The 17377-nt window shown below is 44.5% G+C and overlaps 2 protein-coding genes across 6 annotated transcripts in view; one reads left to right on the plus strand and one right to left on the minus strand.

The window, feature by feature from the left end:
* The window catches only part of LOC146194267 (uncharacterized), a 100883-nt gene that overhangs the window by 55231 nt on the left and 28275 nt on the right, over positions 1–17377 (plus strand). The gene's annotated exons all lie outside the window — the stretch shown is intronic.
* LOC146194268 (uncharacterized) lies at positions 4417–10246 on the minus strand. Of its 5 annotated transcripts, none has more exons than XM_084597311.1 (5): positions 9899–10237; positions 9568–9786; positions 9312–9474; positions 7072–7499; positions 4719–4857 (listed from the first exon to the last, which is right to left on the minus strand). In XM_084597311.1, the coding sequence occupies exons 1-3, from the start codon at positions 10072–10074 to the stop codon at positions 9318–9320; spliced, it is 552 nt and encodes a 183-aa protein (XP_084453437.1). In that variant the 5' UTR covers positions 10075–10237; the 3' UTR covers positions 4719–4857; positions 7072–7499; positions 9312–9317. The 5 variants fall into 5 exon arrangements, with proteins under 5 accessions (XP_084453436.1, XP_084453437.1, XP_084453440.1 ...); XM_084597313.1 differs by having other exon boundaries at positions 4733–4857; positions 7183–7499; XM_084597314.1 differs by lacking the exon at positions 9312–9474 and having other exon boundaries at positions 9899–10246.

A 17377-nucleotide genomic window follows, 5' to 3' on the forward strand; every position in this document is an offset into this window, starting at 1 on the left:
ATGACAACAGGTTGAGCCGGAAAAAGACCCTAGTATCCGTGAAGCCACTTCAATAGCAACCATTTCGGCCGTTGTAAAGGATACCAATCCAATAAAGCGTGCAGAACACGTATAGCACTATAAAAGGAATGTGAACAGCCGCTGAGCGAGATTTTTTTACCTTGTGAAGATGGCGAGCATACTCTCTTTTTCAAGTAGGAGCGAAAGCATCGCCGCTAAAGAAGAACTTGCGCTCACATGGGGGAATCGTGACTACAGTCTAGGGTCGAAAATGACCTGGGTGGTTTGAACCGTTTTCTTTGGCTTCGAACAGTAATGCGTAGAGAAGAAAGAGTATAAGTACAAAGTGAATCATATCTCGAATCAGATCTGTGGCGGTTCCGCTGAAGGAGGGATTGCCCAGCTATCGTCTCTACGAGTCTCTGTGAAGCGACAAGGCTAAGATGTTTCGAAAGTGACTTCAATAGCCACCTGAGGAACCTCAATGGCTCTTCTTAATCCCGTTCTATGAAAAACTTCGAGACGTTCAAGCGGTGATGCTGAGGGGGAAATTAAAGGGCCCCTGAAACGCCATTTAAGGCCGTATTTTGATGCTACATGTGTTTAGAGGTGGTCTTAGTGAGCATCGAGATCACATTCAAAAAGCTCTGCGTGTTAGCTGTAATTTACAAATAATTTTGGAAAATTGCCGCTCGCAGCCGATTTGGGCGACACACCACCGTGCGTTTTCAGCCGCCCAGCCCATGCGACGTCATTGGGGTTAGCGTTATCATTGGCCATGGCCATATGACGTCACGTGTAATTTTTGCAATTATAGATTTTAAAATTAGCACTATTCTTCCTGAAAGAAGTATTTTATTCGTTAGTTATTATTGTACATTAAAGAAAGGTAAGAATTCTGCGCGCATCTTGATAGAAGCGGAACCCTTCCGGCCGAGAGAGATCCGTCTGCTCGCAAAAGCACGTGTTGCCCGGTTGTCAGTCTTGAAATCTCGCGATCTCAACTGCTGCTGCTTTTTTTCTGATCTGCAATGGACCACCATTGCTGTGTAGTTGGCTGTAAAGCCGAGGACAGGAAAGATGTTATAATGCGACATCGTGTCCCTACAAAGCAAGGTGTCACGCGGGAAAGCTGGCTCCAACGCGTCGGGCTGTCATCGTCGGACAAGCGCCAGGAGCTCAGAGTTTGTGGCCGCCACTTTTCCCGTGACGCATACCAGTATAATCCCAGTTTGGCGCAGCAAACTGGCCTCAACATGAGACGTCAACGCCTCAAGTCCGACGCTTTGCCGACGCAGTTTCTCCCTGGAATGGTAAGTTTTCTGGGTTGCGAGTTATTGTGGAAACACGCGTAGCATGGCTCGGAGTCTCGCGAAGTGCATGAAGCCTAGCGCAAGTTTTGCAGGCGCAGATTCCTTGCGCGCAAATCGCTCTTGCGAGAGGACCACTACAAGTTAAGGCGCTGAAAATGTATGAAAGGGAGCTCTCGCCCTGCGGCGCGCGGATAAGGGGAAGAAAAAGAAGATAAGGCGACCTGCGCACATGAATTAACATACACTAACGTGTACGCGATCACAACAATCGCAGTATAATTTGCCTGGGTGGTGCAGTGGGTTAGGGTGGTCGACTCCTGTGCCCAAGGCACAGCGGCCGCTTTTCGACGGAAGCGCAAGCAAGGTGCCCGCGTACCGGTGCGGACAAAAGTAAACGGAGCACGCTTTTTCTTCATTTTTCACTCGGTGCATATTTGAAACTGGTAGTCGTGGGATGCGTGGACCGGTAGTAGACGCAAGTGTCCTTTCACGGACAAATATTTCCTGATCTCCAGTGAGGAAGGCAATTTGACTGAAAAAGCCTAGCTGCTCGGTTTACTTACGTCCGCACCTGTACATGTGCTGTGCGATGTCACTCAGTGCTGTGCGGCGCCTCGTCTGAGTCGAATTTGGGGCGTTGAACCCCATAAACCAAGCCTGACTTGTAATAAAAAAATACCAGCACACTAATAATACAGATCAACTGCATCCCCCCCTCCCCCACCCCCCATCCACCTAAAGATATGCTTATTTTACAGTGCGTTTAGTCTGCTCTTGATCTTTGCCTTTTAACACCTGTATATGCATGTCTTTCTCATTCATGAAGCGGAAAATTGAAGGGGAAATTGGCTCGTTATGATACAATTAATGAAAGGAGCCAACAGTCGAGTCCAAGGTAAGTGTAGGTTTTTTTTAAATACTTTTGTGGTGATATTGATCAGAATTAGTCCTGTAACGATTTTAGGCAGAAAGATGATTAAATACCAAGTGGAAAGAAAAATAACATGTGGTATACAGATAAAAAAAAAAGAAGGTATCCCCTATGACCTTGCACTTGCAGACTTTTGTCTCCTTTCATTCTCATTCATGTGCAGAATAATAAAACTGCCATTAACACAATGTTGATTATGCACAAATTTCCTTTCTTTTCCTAGCATGGCAAACCATCATCGCCAGGAAGCCCGAAAGACCTCAGCACTACACAGGTTTCCTTTGGACAGGTTAGTACTGTTATCATGGTATTAATAACAATGTATATATGCTTTTATATTTATATTTATGAATATTTAGGCCACATATATAACTTTGGAATATGTTGCATGCATATATGATGGCTCTATTGCTAGAAGCTATATAAACTAGCACAACTGTTGCTATGTCATTATGCTTTCATGCAGTTACGTGTTCAACCATTGCTTCAGGCACCTACCGGAGGTGATCCAAATACCACAGCTCTTCCTGTAGAGGTGAGAATATTTTGGATAGTTCATTTTGTCCAGTGGATGACGCAAGTGTTTTGACATATGTACACACTTAATTTTCAACTGTACTGAACAGCTTTGTATTATATTGCATATGATGGCTCTATTGCCCGAGTAAGTAAGCTATGCAAATTAGTGCAAATGTTATGTCTGCTTCCATGCACAAGCTCGATCATCGCTTGAGGCACCTTCTGGAAGCAATTAAAATGTAGCTCTTCCTGTATAGATGAGATTATTTTGGAGTTCAAATAGTTAATTTTGTTTAGTGGATGATGCAAGGCTTTGGTGTGCACTGGCACACCATAAAAAGAAACTCGGAGCACATATATTAACTGGATTAACATGGGAGACCCGACGTTCAAAAATAATGAGCTGCTGGATTGGTTCATGGAACAGTGTATTAGTCGACTGTCCTGCACTGTGTCTTTTGTTTGTGCTGCTAACATGCCTCCAAATTTTTCAGGGCTCTTGAAACTCCACAAACTACAGCTTGTCTGTGCAAATTTTTTAGTCATATCAGTTCTCCACTTTCAGAATATTTGTGTATGTGTAGCAAGTTGACAATGTTTGCATTTTGTTACGGGCAGTTCTCTATACAGCACCTGAAAATGAAAGCATGAAAAATTTCAAATCTGCAACCATCATTATAATTATGAATATCTGTCTGCAGGAAGAATCACCAGCGGGGCCTTCAACTACTCGCACGCATACTGTGGCAACACAATGTGGGAGTGCCATCCTGTTGGTAAGTCATTATTGATAAAGATGTTGTAGTGTTGTGAAAATGTATTAAAGAGCTATATGATTGATTACATTAAACGTAGATGGGGTGCTTGCGAATAATTTTAAATATATGAAATTTTTCCAGGCACACAGGTGTCTATTGGATTTAAATCTCTAGTCAGCACCAAGGTTTAAACAGAGAAGCCTGCCACCAGAGAAGTCGGTGGCAGGCTGCTATCACTGGCCAGTTACTGCTATCACTGGCCGCTCGTTAGAACTTCTTTCATCCACTTTTGTGCATTTGCTGGCTATAGCAGGCAAGAAAATTTGTCATTTAAGCACTGTTCATTAGGCAAAAAAAAAAAAAGAAAACTTGACGAAATACGTCACCTATGTGTCACATATTCACTCATTCAAACCTGCAAATATACCCTCCCTGTGACACAGTCCATTCGAATGACAGCGTTCATAACTCTCATGCATGGCTTGACATGATTAAGGATGTGGTAATACTCACAATGGGTCAACAAATATTGCCTTGATGAGTCTATAGAGACCATGCCTCATACATACCTTGCACACCACTAATCTCGGACGTGGTGTTAGGTTATTCACAGTTGCGTCAGGTAGCAAAAGGGCAATTTTTCCTTACATAATATGGTCATGCTGTGTCTGCCTAGTGTACATTAGTGCTGTCTTTAGAGCTACTACGGAGCCATCACATGCACTTTGAAGTTTAATTTTGCACAAATATTTGAACAAGTCACTAAGATGCACAAGGATATTTGATTCTGTTGTGAAAAAAATATAAGTTGCGTAGCCCTAAAGTGTACCTAATTTGCCATGGCATTTTTCTGTTCCCTGTTGAAAGAATGAAAAAAAAAAATGCATACCGACAATAAACTTTGACAGCAGCTTTATTTAGCACATTTTACAGCCAAGACATTCCGAGATGAACATCCACGGCTGCTACGTATTAGTTCATAATATTAACAATCACACGGCACCAATCGCTGACATCACTGCACTTCTTTTTCAGCGACCATCAGGATGAAACGGCCCAGTCAGCGATTGAGGAACCCCTCTACAAAGAGCGAAAATTCCTTGTGTTCGAGGGTTGCCTGCGGCAGCTTCTTGAGACCTGAACAATGTGCGGGCAAACAAGAACCCTTTACTTTAGCATAGCGGGAAGCCTTGTGACTGTGAAGGGGACATGCTCACTGCAGCATTCTTTCCTCTGAAAAAGCCAACCACTGGTTGAAGGAAAAGCAGCAAGAAATGTCCTCCTGGCTGCAGGCATCTTGTTCTCTGGCTGCGGTATAGCTTCAGTTCTTCGGTTCCTGCAATCCATTGGGGTGCAAGGCATCACAGAGAGGACCTACTACAACTACCAACGGGCATACTTGCTACCTGCCAGAAATGAGGTTTGACAATAAGGATATCTCTCATACAACATTCAAGTCAAAGTATATGTCATTAACTCGATAACTAGATGTCGCATCCTTTCATGACAACAACTTGAAGCTACAATGCAACATATAAAACATATAAAATGCAGCATATATGCAACAGCGGAGGCATTGCAGTGCAATGCACCTGCTACTGCACATCTCTGTTGCCTTTGGCTACATGTTTAATAGACCAGCTGCATGCTCTAGCACTGAAGGCATAATTTTTGCAACATTTTTTTTTTAGTAAATGTGCTGTGAGAAAAGTGAAAAGCAATGCAGCATTTGAAACCTGCCCCCCTCATCCTAATATGCATGAAGGCAATCACATGACTGCAAGTTTGTAGACTCTAAATTGAACATCTCCTTCTTTGCAGCTTTTTCAGCAAAGGCAAGCAGAACTTGCTAGTGAGCTTGTAGGGACAACAACAGACCTGGCAGGGGATGGTCGCTGTGACTCGCCAGGCTACAGCGCAAAGTACATGACTTGCAGTGTACTAGCTGTGCAGAATGGAGCCTGTGCAAATGCGACTCATCCTTTCCGACAACTGAGGTTCCTCCTAACATCACATCCTATCTTACGGCATTTCAACCCTTCTGCTCCAACTTCAGTGCACACGGACGCAAGTGGCATAGGCCTCAGTGCTGTCCTCGTTTAGCGCTATGACGACTGTGAACATGTGATTGCTTACGCCAGTCGGACTCTAAGCAAGACTGAGCACAACTACACCATCACCGAGCAGAAATGTCTCGCGGTTGTTTTCACCGTGCAGCGGTTTTGCTGCTACCTGTACGGAGAGCCTTTCGTAGTAGTAACTGATCACCATTCCCTATGCTGGCTACTCAATCTCTGTGATCCGTCTAGTCGCCTAGCCCGCTGGGCACTTCGCTTGCAAGAATACGACTACAGCATTTCATACAAAAGTGGCCGACGGCACGCAGATGGAGACTGCCTCTCCTGGTTGCCACCTGCCACGACGGAATGCGACGCGGACAACTTTGATCCTTACGTCACTGCTTTATCTCAGAGATTTCCAAATACTTATACCTTTTGAACCGAGGAACACACCGATCAGCATCTGGAGTCGTTCTTAGCTGCTGCTCAAGACCCAACCTCGAACAGCCAGTTTTGCCTATGCCTATGTGATGGCCTGCTATACAAAAACGTTTACTCTCGTGGCTGCTTGCTCCAGGAAAGTGTCTTGTTTTTTTCACTCAGCCCACGACCAACTTGTCGTCCCCACTCCCCGTACGGCCGCCGCTACCGGCCAACTCTGCGATTACGATACTTCATTAGATAAGAAGGCTGTGAGAATCCGTTTTGCTACAGACTGTCGGTTAATTGAATATTCTTTTTGGCTTTGTTTAAACCTTGACCTGGCTTAGTATTTTACGCTGTGTTTTTGTGTAACTCTCGCCCTTACTTACTATCTCTGGAATACTTGCTTTGTTATTTTATAGTCTTCTTTATCGCAGCGTTTGTTCATTGTCGGTTTTTTTCTCTTGTCATTTATTGAGTCGTTTTTTATTACTATCATGTCCTGGTGTTTTATTAATTTTTTTATGCAGTGTAATTTGGACTACTACCTATATATGTTCCCACTGTGTGTTAAAAAGTGACGCATAAACTTATTCCTTGATCACACACCAACACACGCACTTCACTGGTTGACCGGCCTAACTTTTAACTGTGTTCTCAAACCTCATAGAGGGACGACGGGTAACCGTAAAGTGGACCCCGCACCTCTGTTAATCGTTAAGGCGGGGTCTGTGACAATATAAAACAGACCAAAACTGCAGGAAAGGTATTACATATGCTAAAAAATTACAAAAATTACAAATAGGTCAATGAGCTGCAATGATTCATGGGATTTGCCAACTTTGAGAAAAATTTGTGGCACAACCTGCATACTCTAGTGCAGTGAAAAGAACTGCTCCCCCCCCCCACCCCTCCAAAAGAAATTGCACGAGTGCACTCAATTCTGCTTAGGTGCAGTAATGTGAAACCACTGCAAATTATGTCACACTGCTTAAATTGGTCCGACACTACGCAAAGCAAACCTCGGCCGCACTCGTCCAGATGGCGTACGTGTATGCCATATTTACCCAGGTTAAATGAAGGAGTGGTGCAGATGGTACTTCATGAAGATCACAATGTTTGCCGCACAGCTGAACAGTATGTTGTAGTTTGAACTTGATGAAGAGAAGGATGCTTACTGCACAGCATGAGAATGTGTTGCAAAGTGCATTGCTCGTACCGTAGACTGGGAAGCCTCAGCCCACATAACCAAAGTAGAAGCCAGTGGAGGCCGCTTGGAACCGTCAAAGCCGACAGCCCACCATCACACACCCACGTAACTGGTCGGAATGCTCTGCCCCAAAGCAGATGACCTCTTCCCCTTGGATAAGTGCTCCCTTCTTCTCTCCTTGCAAATTTCATCGTGGTCTTTTTCTGCAAAGCTGTAAATTCTTCAGTTCTGCTCCTTCTATCTGGTGCTCTGTTCTATACTGCCTTTCGTTTTCCTTTGACTATCCTGCACAGATGAATAAAATGTAAACACCAACACTGGAAAAAGCGACCATGAAAAGAAGCCACAGAAGAGGAGATATGCAGATAGAAAAGCGACAGTAAAAACTAGAAACATATTCACAGATCTCAAGGAAGCAAGATAACAAGCCAAGCTGTCAACAAAGTTCAGGCCCCAGAAATTGCAAGAGAACAAGTTAAAAACATCCTTATCAACAGTGCCAAATGAATGAATTATGAAAGAAGCTCCTCGCTCTATAAAATGCCAGAGGGATAAATATTAGAACAGGCAATGACAAGGTCTCCCAGCCCAACTAAGTGATTCCTGCGGTACAGGCTACAAAATGAGAAGCAGTGGCTACCTTAGCTGGCAGAATTTGTGTACATATATTCACTGTGAAAGGAGAGCGATGTAATGCACAGTTAGATACAGCTGATAATCAAGAAATAGGGAATTATGTCCAGGCATGACAGCTGGTGATAGCCGAGACAGCTAAAATAAGGCTTTTAGACCATTCGCTCTACTTCTCCTGTGCACAAACCTCAAAGTGAATGCAATGTTGACTTTGAACTCTCACGCTGTGCAGCAAACAATTTCATCTTTATAGCTTAGACATGAGAGCACTATGCTATTGCCACAACCTATCACATCTCGTAGTAAAACTACAACACACTCTCCTCTGTACAGTAAACATCGCCTCCATCAATTTCTAATTGCAAGACATTTTCGTGCGCTACAATGATCATCGTCTTAACGTTTCATCTACTCCTTCTCCTTCATGAAACTTACGGAAATACACCATGCACATACGCCACCTCACTATAGACGGAGGTTGCAACCGTGCCAGACAGCCTGCCGAGACCATTGAACAAAGAGAAGCCAGACTAGCCCATTGCCAAAAAGCTGAGCAAGAGTGCAAGCGAGCCAAGATCGAAGTGGCAGCAGCAGCTGTGACTGCGGCCAATGGCTAACGCTCATGAAATTTGGTTCAAGGACGGTTGAACCTGCACAACGTTTTGAAAATATGCAGTGCTGCCCCTACACTTTGGCAAACACACCTGAAAGGGACCAGCTATTACTGCAGCTTGGAGATAAGAAATGTAACACTCTGCAAGCGTATTAGACTGTAAATAAATTCAAATTAATAATTCAGATCAGCAAATGCAGGAACAAGAGTTGTGGTTTGATCTGTGCTTCACCTGTATTACTCCACTGCTGGAATGGATGTATTCTGCGATCTGTTGTCATGTATTCACGGCTAGGAGTATCAATAAACAAACCTTCAAGCACTCATTTCATTGTGTCAGTATTGAGCACTCACACACTCGGTATCATTCAAAACACAGAATGCTTGTGCTGCCTCAGCATAAGCATTCTGTGTTTCGATTTTAATTTCTTTTTTTCTATAAAATTCCATTCCAAATAAATGAATGTTTACGGTAGATGCTTAGAAGCATGTGCTCAAGCAGACTTGGCGATGCTCGGCATTGTCCTCCATTCTGGATTGTTTTTGGATGTGTATTTTTTTTTTACTAGGATTTGAATTTTCTTCCCAGGCTTTATTTTTCACTAACTAACAGTTCTACACCTTTCTTGCTTAGATATCTACAAGTTCTGGCACTTTAGAGGAACGAGATGTCTGTTCTTAAACAGTGCCACAAAACAGACACTTGACGCAGTGCATAACTTGGCGTTCATAAAATAGCATTCTCTATTTTTCCACCTTAAAAATAAACGCACTTCCATGCACCACTCGAAGCAGTGCGCCTGCACACGTGATAAAGTTTAGAATACAGCATGCAGTGAAGCGACAATCACCTGAGATTAAAGGGGAGGGTGCCTGAATCCCATGTAGCTCGCCGACGGAAATTCACGCCGAACCCGGCAAACGACGCAGGCTGGCAGGACCACCCTGTTGCCTTCGCCCAGCCTGCCCCAAATCCACTTGGTAAACAAGCGGTAGGCTATGAAGCGGTGCTGCCTGAAAATACCACGCTTTACAGTAAACGGATCATACACACACACAAAAAAAAAATAATGCGAATCTGTCACCTGACGCTTCCGCACTACCTACTTGTTTACATCTCCGTCTCCATCGATGTTCGCTCCCTCCTCCTCTCGTGCAATGTGCACAGCCCGAAGGACTTCGGGCGTTAGGCACACGCTTTGGAACGCTGGGTGGATCGTAATGCAGCCGCCGTCCTGCTGGCACACCACCAGCACCTCCGGCATGCTGCGGCAGCACACATCTTCTTCAGGTGTGGGCATGCTTTCGCAGCGGCCGCAGCGGCACCTGCGCATAAGTAAAATGTGAAAAGGCCGCGAAGCAAACACGAAATGGCATTTCGTGAAATAAGAAAGTTGTAATAACTTATGTGCAGTGGCGCGTGCGCCACGGAACGCACCATAGTAGGCCGTCGTCTCCGTTGCCAGCGGGTGGTTCAGAAGGGCCAGTCGATGGCGTGCTGCTGTCGTCGCTGTCTAGCGGATCACGAAACGGAGTATAATCATATGGATCAAAGTCCAGCTCGGCAGCGGCTTCACGCAGCCTCGCTTCGAGCTCGGGATCCATGCGATCCATGGCGACCGACACGCGAACCGCCGCTCCGCAAACACGAAGGGGAAAAAATCGGAGCACTACCGGAAGTAAACAAACCGAGAGTCGGTGGCGTCACTTCGTGACGCATTATGGGCGGGGCGTCGGCCCGGACATTTTCTTTTTTTTTTGGCCGGCGCATCGGCGTGTATGAGTTGAGGGCTACAGTGACGGGAGAGGAGGAGCGTCATTTTAAATATGGAATATCTGCGCTATTAAAGATGTTAGCCTAAAATTTTTTTGCGCTTTGCTGACTAGCGAAGGCACGCCGACCGCTCGTGCGCCTTTCTTAAGCACGGCTTCAAGCTTTTCATGGGCCCTTTAAAGGTAATTTGTACATTATGCGACCGATTACCAGAGCCTCATGAAGTCTGACCTTTGAAGAAGGATGGTTTCCTCTTTGTTCACTTGCAATTCCACAAATAACATTGAGACGCGAAGATCGATATGAGACAATAGCGTCGACAGCTTTTCGCCACTGTAGACGGGAGTCAAATGACATCCAGCAAACGCTTGTGATTGAATTGGCAATTAGAAGAGTTAACCCCGTATGACGTCTTCGTACACCTGGAAAAAGAACAAAGCCAGATTTTTCCACTGACAGAGCCAATCTCACACCTTGAAGGTAAACTAGCTTGTACCCAAAGTAAAGCCTGTCGAGCTATCAGCGCTAATCACTTATGTTGGTAGCCAGTAATCCAAATACAAATATCATCAGCATATATTGACATAGGCACTTGCCTGCAATTTTTGCGCAATGAATTGGGTATCCAGAGATTACGACGTTAAAGAGCGTGGGGGAAAGAACATTTCCTTGAGGCACGCCTTATGATATAGCTCTTTCGGTGCTTATAGTACTTCCTAACCATACTCGACCCGTACGACCACTGACAAACGAGTAAATGAACCTTAGAATTCGGCCCTGTATGTCCACGCCTTGCAATGTGTTCAAAATGGAGCTGTGAAGCACTCTGACATTAGCTTTTTCAACGTCGAGAAAAATGGCTAAGGTAGAAAGGCCGAAAGTGCTCTGGCGTGCCATTTCAGTCACCAAATCTGAGACGCTATCTTGGGCACTCAATCTTCGGCGGAGTGTATTGCCGTTCCCCGAAAACTGCAGCAGCGGAAGTGCCAGGTGCGTCAATTAAAAATAAAACACAACCTTACGTTTTGTTCGAGCATGAAGCGCAGTACGGAAACTGAAATGCAGTAATAATAAAATAGTTTATGGATTAAAATTACTTACTGTAATGAGCGTAATGCATCGGTGTCCGTCGCGCAATCTTTGTAACGTTGAATAACTGAACTTTAACAATCGTCGCGGCGTAAATCTGTAAACAAAAAGACTTTAAAGCATGTTAAAATCGTTTGTTATCTGATAGCTGTCTCTGAACCCAATCTAAAGGTAACATACACTTACTGAAGGCAGGCAGTTTTGCTGTTAAAGTAAATGAATAGTGTAACCGGTTGTCATATCGTCCCATCCTGGCTGCGTTCGTGTCTGGTTTTGCTGCTGTTAAGGACAAAACAAAAAACATGTTATTATGCAACCTAAAAGGGGAACATACACCACTAAATATGGTCGTAATTTATTTGAATGTTGTGAATATAAAAAAATAAAAACCGTCCCTACAGGAATCGAACACATGTCTTACAATCAGGTACGTGTTGTAAATCCATTGCAAAGAACATTGAAGAAAGACTTTATTTTGAATTCCCACAGTGTGCGTTACTTGATAACCACCGAACATGACCACGAACCCTGTGACATGATTTTCCTCCTTGGACTGCACAGCCTGTGGAAAACGCGTATGTTGGACCGGAATGCTGAACCTTTACTCTCCCCCGCTACTCATTTCGGCCAGATGGTACAGCAGCTTAGAGACGCTTACGAAGATAGTGACAATCAACCGGACTGGCTGCCATTGTTGATGTGTTGTCTTTCCTTGCCACCGTTTTAGGGAAGTTGTACTAAGTCGTATTCTAGTTGTGTGGTGTTGTGTTGTATGTTCCAATTGGACTTTTCGCCTACAGGCTGATTACTCTGTAAATAATGTTTATAACTCTACGCTGAATTTAAAAGAATGTAATAAATACCATGCTGAAAAAAAAATTCCATTGCGCCACAGAAGCGATGGGTAGCGTGGTCTTTAAATACGCTCTGATTCGTATTTAATTCAACGCACTAAATATGGCGTGATGGACGCAACTGGCATGATCGGAGGATTACTGTAAGCAATTTTAATCCAGCAAACTATTTTATTGTAAGCATTTTAGTGTATCCACTGCAATGTGTACTAAAGAACATAGCTTTATTGACTTCATTTTTGTTGTCTTTTATTTTTTAGTAACGCCACATGGCACTCCCATTGCTGCAGTTTTCAGGGAATGGCAATACGCTTCGGCGGAATCCTCTCATACAGGTTGGCAGTGCCTTGGTGTCCCCAAGCCACTATTATAAGCGTTCATTTGCCAGCTTCTTCATCAGCTTAGCCACGCAGGAGGTACGTGACAGGGGGTTGCGAGGCAAGGTCCATCAGTATTTGCCAGGCTTTAGCATGGAACTACATATGCCACCTTCCATGAAACAGGAATGTCGCCAATCTCTTAAACTCGATTGGTGACGTTTAGGAACTCCTTACTGTGTTCCAGGGGCAGGTTCTACAGCATTTGGTTGGTGATACGTAAGAGACCTGTTGCACACCGGCATCGCATGCCACTGAACGCAGTCTAAAGCTCCCTAAGCGTAAATGGGGCGTTCATGATAGACGTCGATGAAGCAGATGGTGTACGAGTACGAAATGTCCAGTATTTGCAGACACAATCGCATTTTCAAACTCCTCTGCGAAGCACGCAGTGGGTTTTTCTTGCGCTTTGGACTAGCTTCAAAAGGCTTCAATAGGTGAGGTTCTCCAGCAAGACTGCCAATGACTCGCCATATTCTCGTCAGCGATTAGAATAGTCAAACTAGCACAGAATGAGGCCCACTGCGACCTGTATAGCTTGTTCGTGTGCCGCCGAAAGGCAAAGTTTAGCCTATTGTAGGCCGCTTTTATGTATATGTCGCCCTTCTTCCGTATGAGCTGTTGCTGCGCCCTTCTCGCTGCGCGAAGGTTTTAGAGTCCGGAGCCGGAAAATGATCAGGTAACTTGACCGCCGTAGTTGCTGCCATCTGACTAGAAATAATTTTGTCAGTAACATCACGAGAAAAACGTTCTAGGTGTCCTTTGCAATTGTCCCAGTTGACAACATGGCTGATTTTAGAACCGCCCATACGAAAGTCGGCAGCAAACACAAAACTCTGGTAAGGATCAGTTCCCGTGCGGTCAGGCGCGGTTGACCACTTCACGGGGACATCAGGTGAATGCAAGTTGAGGTCTATAGCTGTCACTGAGGCTGGAGGTCGGAAGAAAGTGTGGCTTCCGTCATTGGCAACGCACAGGTCAAAACTGTCAGCAACCTCTGCACGTTTGCGTCTACGGGATACTGTGTTCCTGCCACCGCAGGGCCGGATTAGCAATGATGATAGCCTGGTTCCAAAAAATTAGGAAGGCAACTATAACACCCCCTCGCCGACCCAGTTACCATGTTTGAGACTCAACGCGTGTGTTCTCTCCACACACACACACACACACACACACACCATATCTATTCGAAGAATCTGTGGACTATTTATGAATATCGCCTGAGCGTATACCTCCCACAAAGCACTCGGACAGGCCAGAGTCTAGACAGCTATTCTATAGGAAATGACATGCCACACAACATCCTCCCTCAAAATTCAGAATCCGCAATCATGGAAAATTAAATTCTCGATTTATTCTTTTTGGCTAATTCAATAGCACAGGCGGATTTCCTGCTTGTGTGCACATACGAACTAGAGATGGGTCCTAATTGTTTATAACCTATTCCCAAATTGTTACCGTAAGTGTGCCACCAATCATATAACCTTTAACTTTAGTAACTTTAATAGGTGAATTCATCCAGCAAGAGTAACTGAAGCACGCAAAAGGCAGCGTTTTACAGGAATCGTGATAATATGTCCTCTATAGTGACGCACAATACGGAAAATAATGTTTATTACTTCAAACGCTGTCGTAATGCGGGAAGCTGAACCTTTTTTTTTCACATAATTTCCATATTTACGAAGCCAGTATATTTACAATTTCGAGATAACTTCCACTTTTAAAACAGAAGGAAGCACATGTATAGCACACATTTTCGGTTTTCAATCAATTCACATTTTACGAGATAGCGTATGCAGCTCACTTGACGGAGAAGCCGCCACTGCTGCTGTAGTGGGAGAAATACAGTGGTGCCGCAAAAGGCTCCAAATTTAAATGCATTATCAGACAGCGTTAATGGTACCTCTTTGCCGCCTCCCCATGCCAATTCTCTTTCGCGCACTTTCTTTTAAAATAGGGTAAAGACTTAAGCCGTGCTATCGCGTCTACAGGATCGCTGAGGCGTCCTCCTATTTTTTACAAGAACATTACATGTTTAAAGAATGAATATTTTTTCATCCCACTTTTCAGAAAGTTAATAGATCTATTGAAGTTTATAAGTGTTTTCGAGCTTTTTTCTTGGAGAGTTTCTTGATGAGATCTTCAGCGTTGAGCCACCTGAGAATCTCGCGTCTCTCTATGCTCACAGTAGCTACAAATTACTAAGGCGGCTGTAATCTATGGGCTATCACAACCGCTAACGAATAAATTTTCGCTTTTGTCAACTTTCACTGCAGCTCAAATTCATAAAACTCGCAACTAACTTCAACAGCAGTAATGACAGAGGTCAGTTGGTGTACCAGATGGTATGAGCTCACTCCCAACTTAAAGCCAGCTCGAACACGTTTGTTGCACTTGAACACCAAGTAGGACCAGCTTATTTCCAGCTGGTAGACACCTGAAACCGGTTAGTGCCAGATGGGCACCAAACGGGACCAATTGAAACCAACTTAAACCAGTTAGAACCAGCTATGAATATTTTTGTATTTTTTTCATCCACCTGGACGAGTACAAAGTTATGTATTTTGAGTGGCAAAATACGAGGCTGGCTTTGGGCTTAAGCGCATGATCCGACTAATAGCTTTTGGAACATTCAATGTTGCAATACCTAAGTTCTAATTTAAACCCTAGAAAATCAGGAAGATGATGATATGGCTATTTTTTATCAGACCTCGAAATCCACCATTCTTTTCCAGCTCTCGGGGGACCCTGAAAACGGCGGGCCCGGTTCATTTGAATTCTTTGAACCCTGGATGACCCGGCCCTGTCCACACTGAATGATGGGCGTTGAAACCACCACAGAGGATTTGAGAAGCTAGGCAGCGGTCGCAGAGCTGCTGCAGAAACAAATCAATTGCTACCTTCTTCTGCGGGGAATCGTACACGGATGCAATAGAAAGAGTTTGAAATCCGAGCTGTATTGTAACAGCCGTTACCTCAATGTCATCCGTGCAAAGATCAGTAACGTTTAAAGAAACCTGTGAAATTTTTCTTCATATGTAAAGCGCGGCACTGCCTGTAGGAAAGTACTTTATGCTGCAGTTATTGTAGGCGACATATCCAGTCAAATATCTCCCCCTTGGCAGGCCACCTTCGGCCAATGTTGGGACACAAGTCTCAAGAATAATTTCATTTCAGCTAACCGGCTTAAAATGCCAGCGCAGTTGTATTGCAATTTAAACGACACTTTTCTATGAATTTTCGGTCCATCAGGTTGAACACAGTCATATTAGGACAAAAGGAAGTTGGCTGCGAAGGCGATAATCATGGACTCCAATAAAAGCACCTGCTGTAGGAAATTCTTCAGGTTACCAGGCGGCATCGCTGGTGGATGGGAACGCAGGGCCCCAAACAAAATAATAGTGAGAGGCGGGCTAGTTGGTGATTCGTATTGGAATGCATCATGAAAGCGCACAAAAAGGCAAGGGACAAGGAAAAAGGCAACAGGAGAAAACGAGGAACTTCAACTAGTTTATTGTAACGGTGCGTCAAATTTCATACAATCATCGCAATCACACTATAACCTAACAAACGAACGGCACGTAACACTTGTGCGCAGGCGTGTACGGGACATCATGCTATCTAGATATGCAAACTTTTTATCTGACAAGTTGACAGAGGTTTTGCTGGCACATGAGCCGGATATCTGATTAATACAGTAGGCCTCGTACACTTCTCTACTAAGTTTAAATGCGAACAGTTTCAAGATTGTTGTCTCGCGGAACCGAGGTGTGCAATCACGGCAGTGGCGACAATGATCAGCCACATGCCCTCTGCCAGTGCGCCAGATCCTACGTGGTGCTCCTCAATTCTGACATTTATACAACGTCCAGATGATAATCTTGAAAAAGGTCACGTCTAAACATAGTAGAGAAGTGTATGAGGCCTACTGTATTAAGAAGGAATCCGGCTCATGTGTCATCAAAAGCTCGTCAACTTGTCAGATAAAGAGTTTGCATATCTAGATAGCATGATGTCCCGTACACGCCTGCGCACCAGTGTTACGTGACGTTCGTTTGTTAGGTTATAGTGTGATTGCGATGATTGTATAAAATGTGACGCACCGTTGTAAAAAACTGAAGTTCCGCGCTTTGACCTGTTGCCTTCTTCCTTGCCCCTTGTCTTTTTGCACAGTTTCATGATGCAAACCAAACAAAACATCGAGAAGGTTGGACACACTTTGAGCTCTTTATTTTGCGCAGCGTACTCACTCACAATGTCGACAAAATATACCGACGGAGACGCACTGTCAGCCACAGCAGCTGGTTTTCTTGTCTCTTGTAAGGCATTGGAAAGTCCTCCCTGCCGTCGAGTCTGGCTATTATCCGGCCGCTCAGAACCGTGGCCACTTTTTACTGGAGGTCGAATATCCGACTCGCACGCAGTGAACCTTGGCATCTTGCTGGGCTCAGGTTTCTTGGGGACACTGCTGGTTGACGCGACAACATCCGCATCCAACGCTAGAAACTCTTCAAACTCTGCACAGGCTTCTCAGTCAGTTGGGTTTTGGCACCAGAAATTAAAGATATTTATAATAAGGGAGAAATTACTCATTGCATCCACCCATGCGCAACCAACGGCTACAAAGGAAAGCTATACAGCTTTCTCAGAAACTTCGTAGTTAAAGAAAAATTCGTCCTGATCCGGGAATCGAACTCGGCACCACCGCCTTTCCGGGGCAGTCGCTCTACCGACTGAGCTAACCATTACTGTCAGCAGATCAGATGGTAGGGCGAGAGCGAATTGATCTATAACTCGAGTTGCGCTTGGGTGGATGCAATGAG

This window comes from Amblyomma maculatum, chromosome 3 (assembly GCF_055883805.1).
Source record: "Amblyomma maculatum isolate TAMU_Amacu chromosome 3, ASM5588380v1, whole genome shotgun sequence".
Classification (NCBI taxonomy): domain Eukaryota; kingdom Metazoa; phylum Arthropoda; class Arachnida; order Ixodida; family Ixodidae; genus Amblyomma; species Amblyomma maculatum.

Excerpts from the sequence above, each read along its gene's own strand:
- LOC146194268 (XM_084597310.1), bottom strand. The coding sequence starts at position 10,074 with ATGGATCGCATGGATCCCGAGCTCGAAGCGAGGCTGCGTGAAGCCGCT. Across the intron at positions 9,787-9,898 it reads GGAGACGACGGCCTACTATG|GTGCCGCTGCGGCCGCTGCG; the intron begins GTGCGTTCCGTG and ends ACTTATGCGCAG. Across the intron at positions 4,858-9,567 it reads GGAGACGGAGATGTAAACAA|GAACCGAAGAACTGAAGCTA; the intron begins GTAGGTAGTGCG and ends AATGGATTGCAG.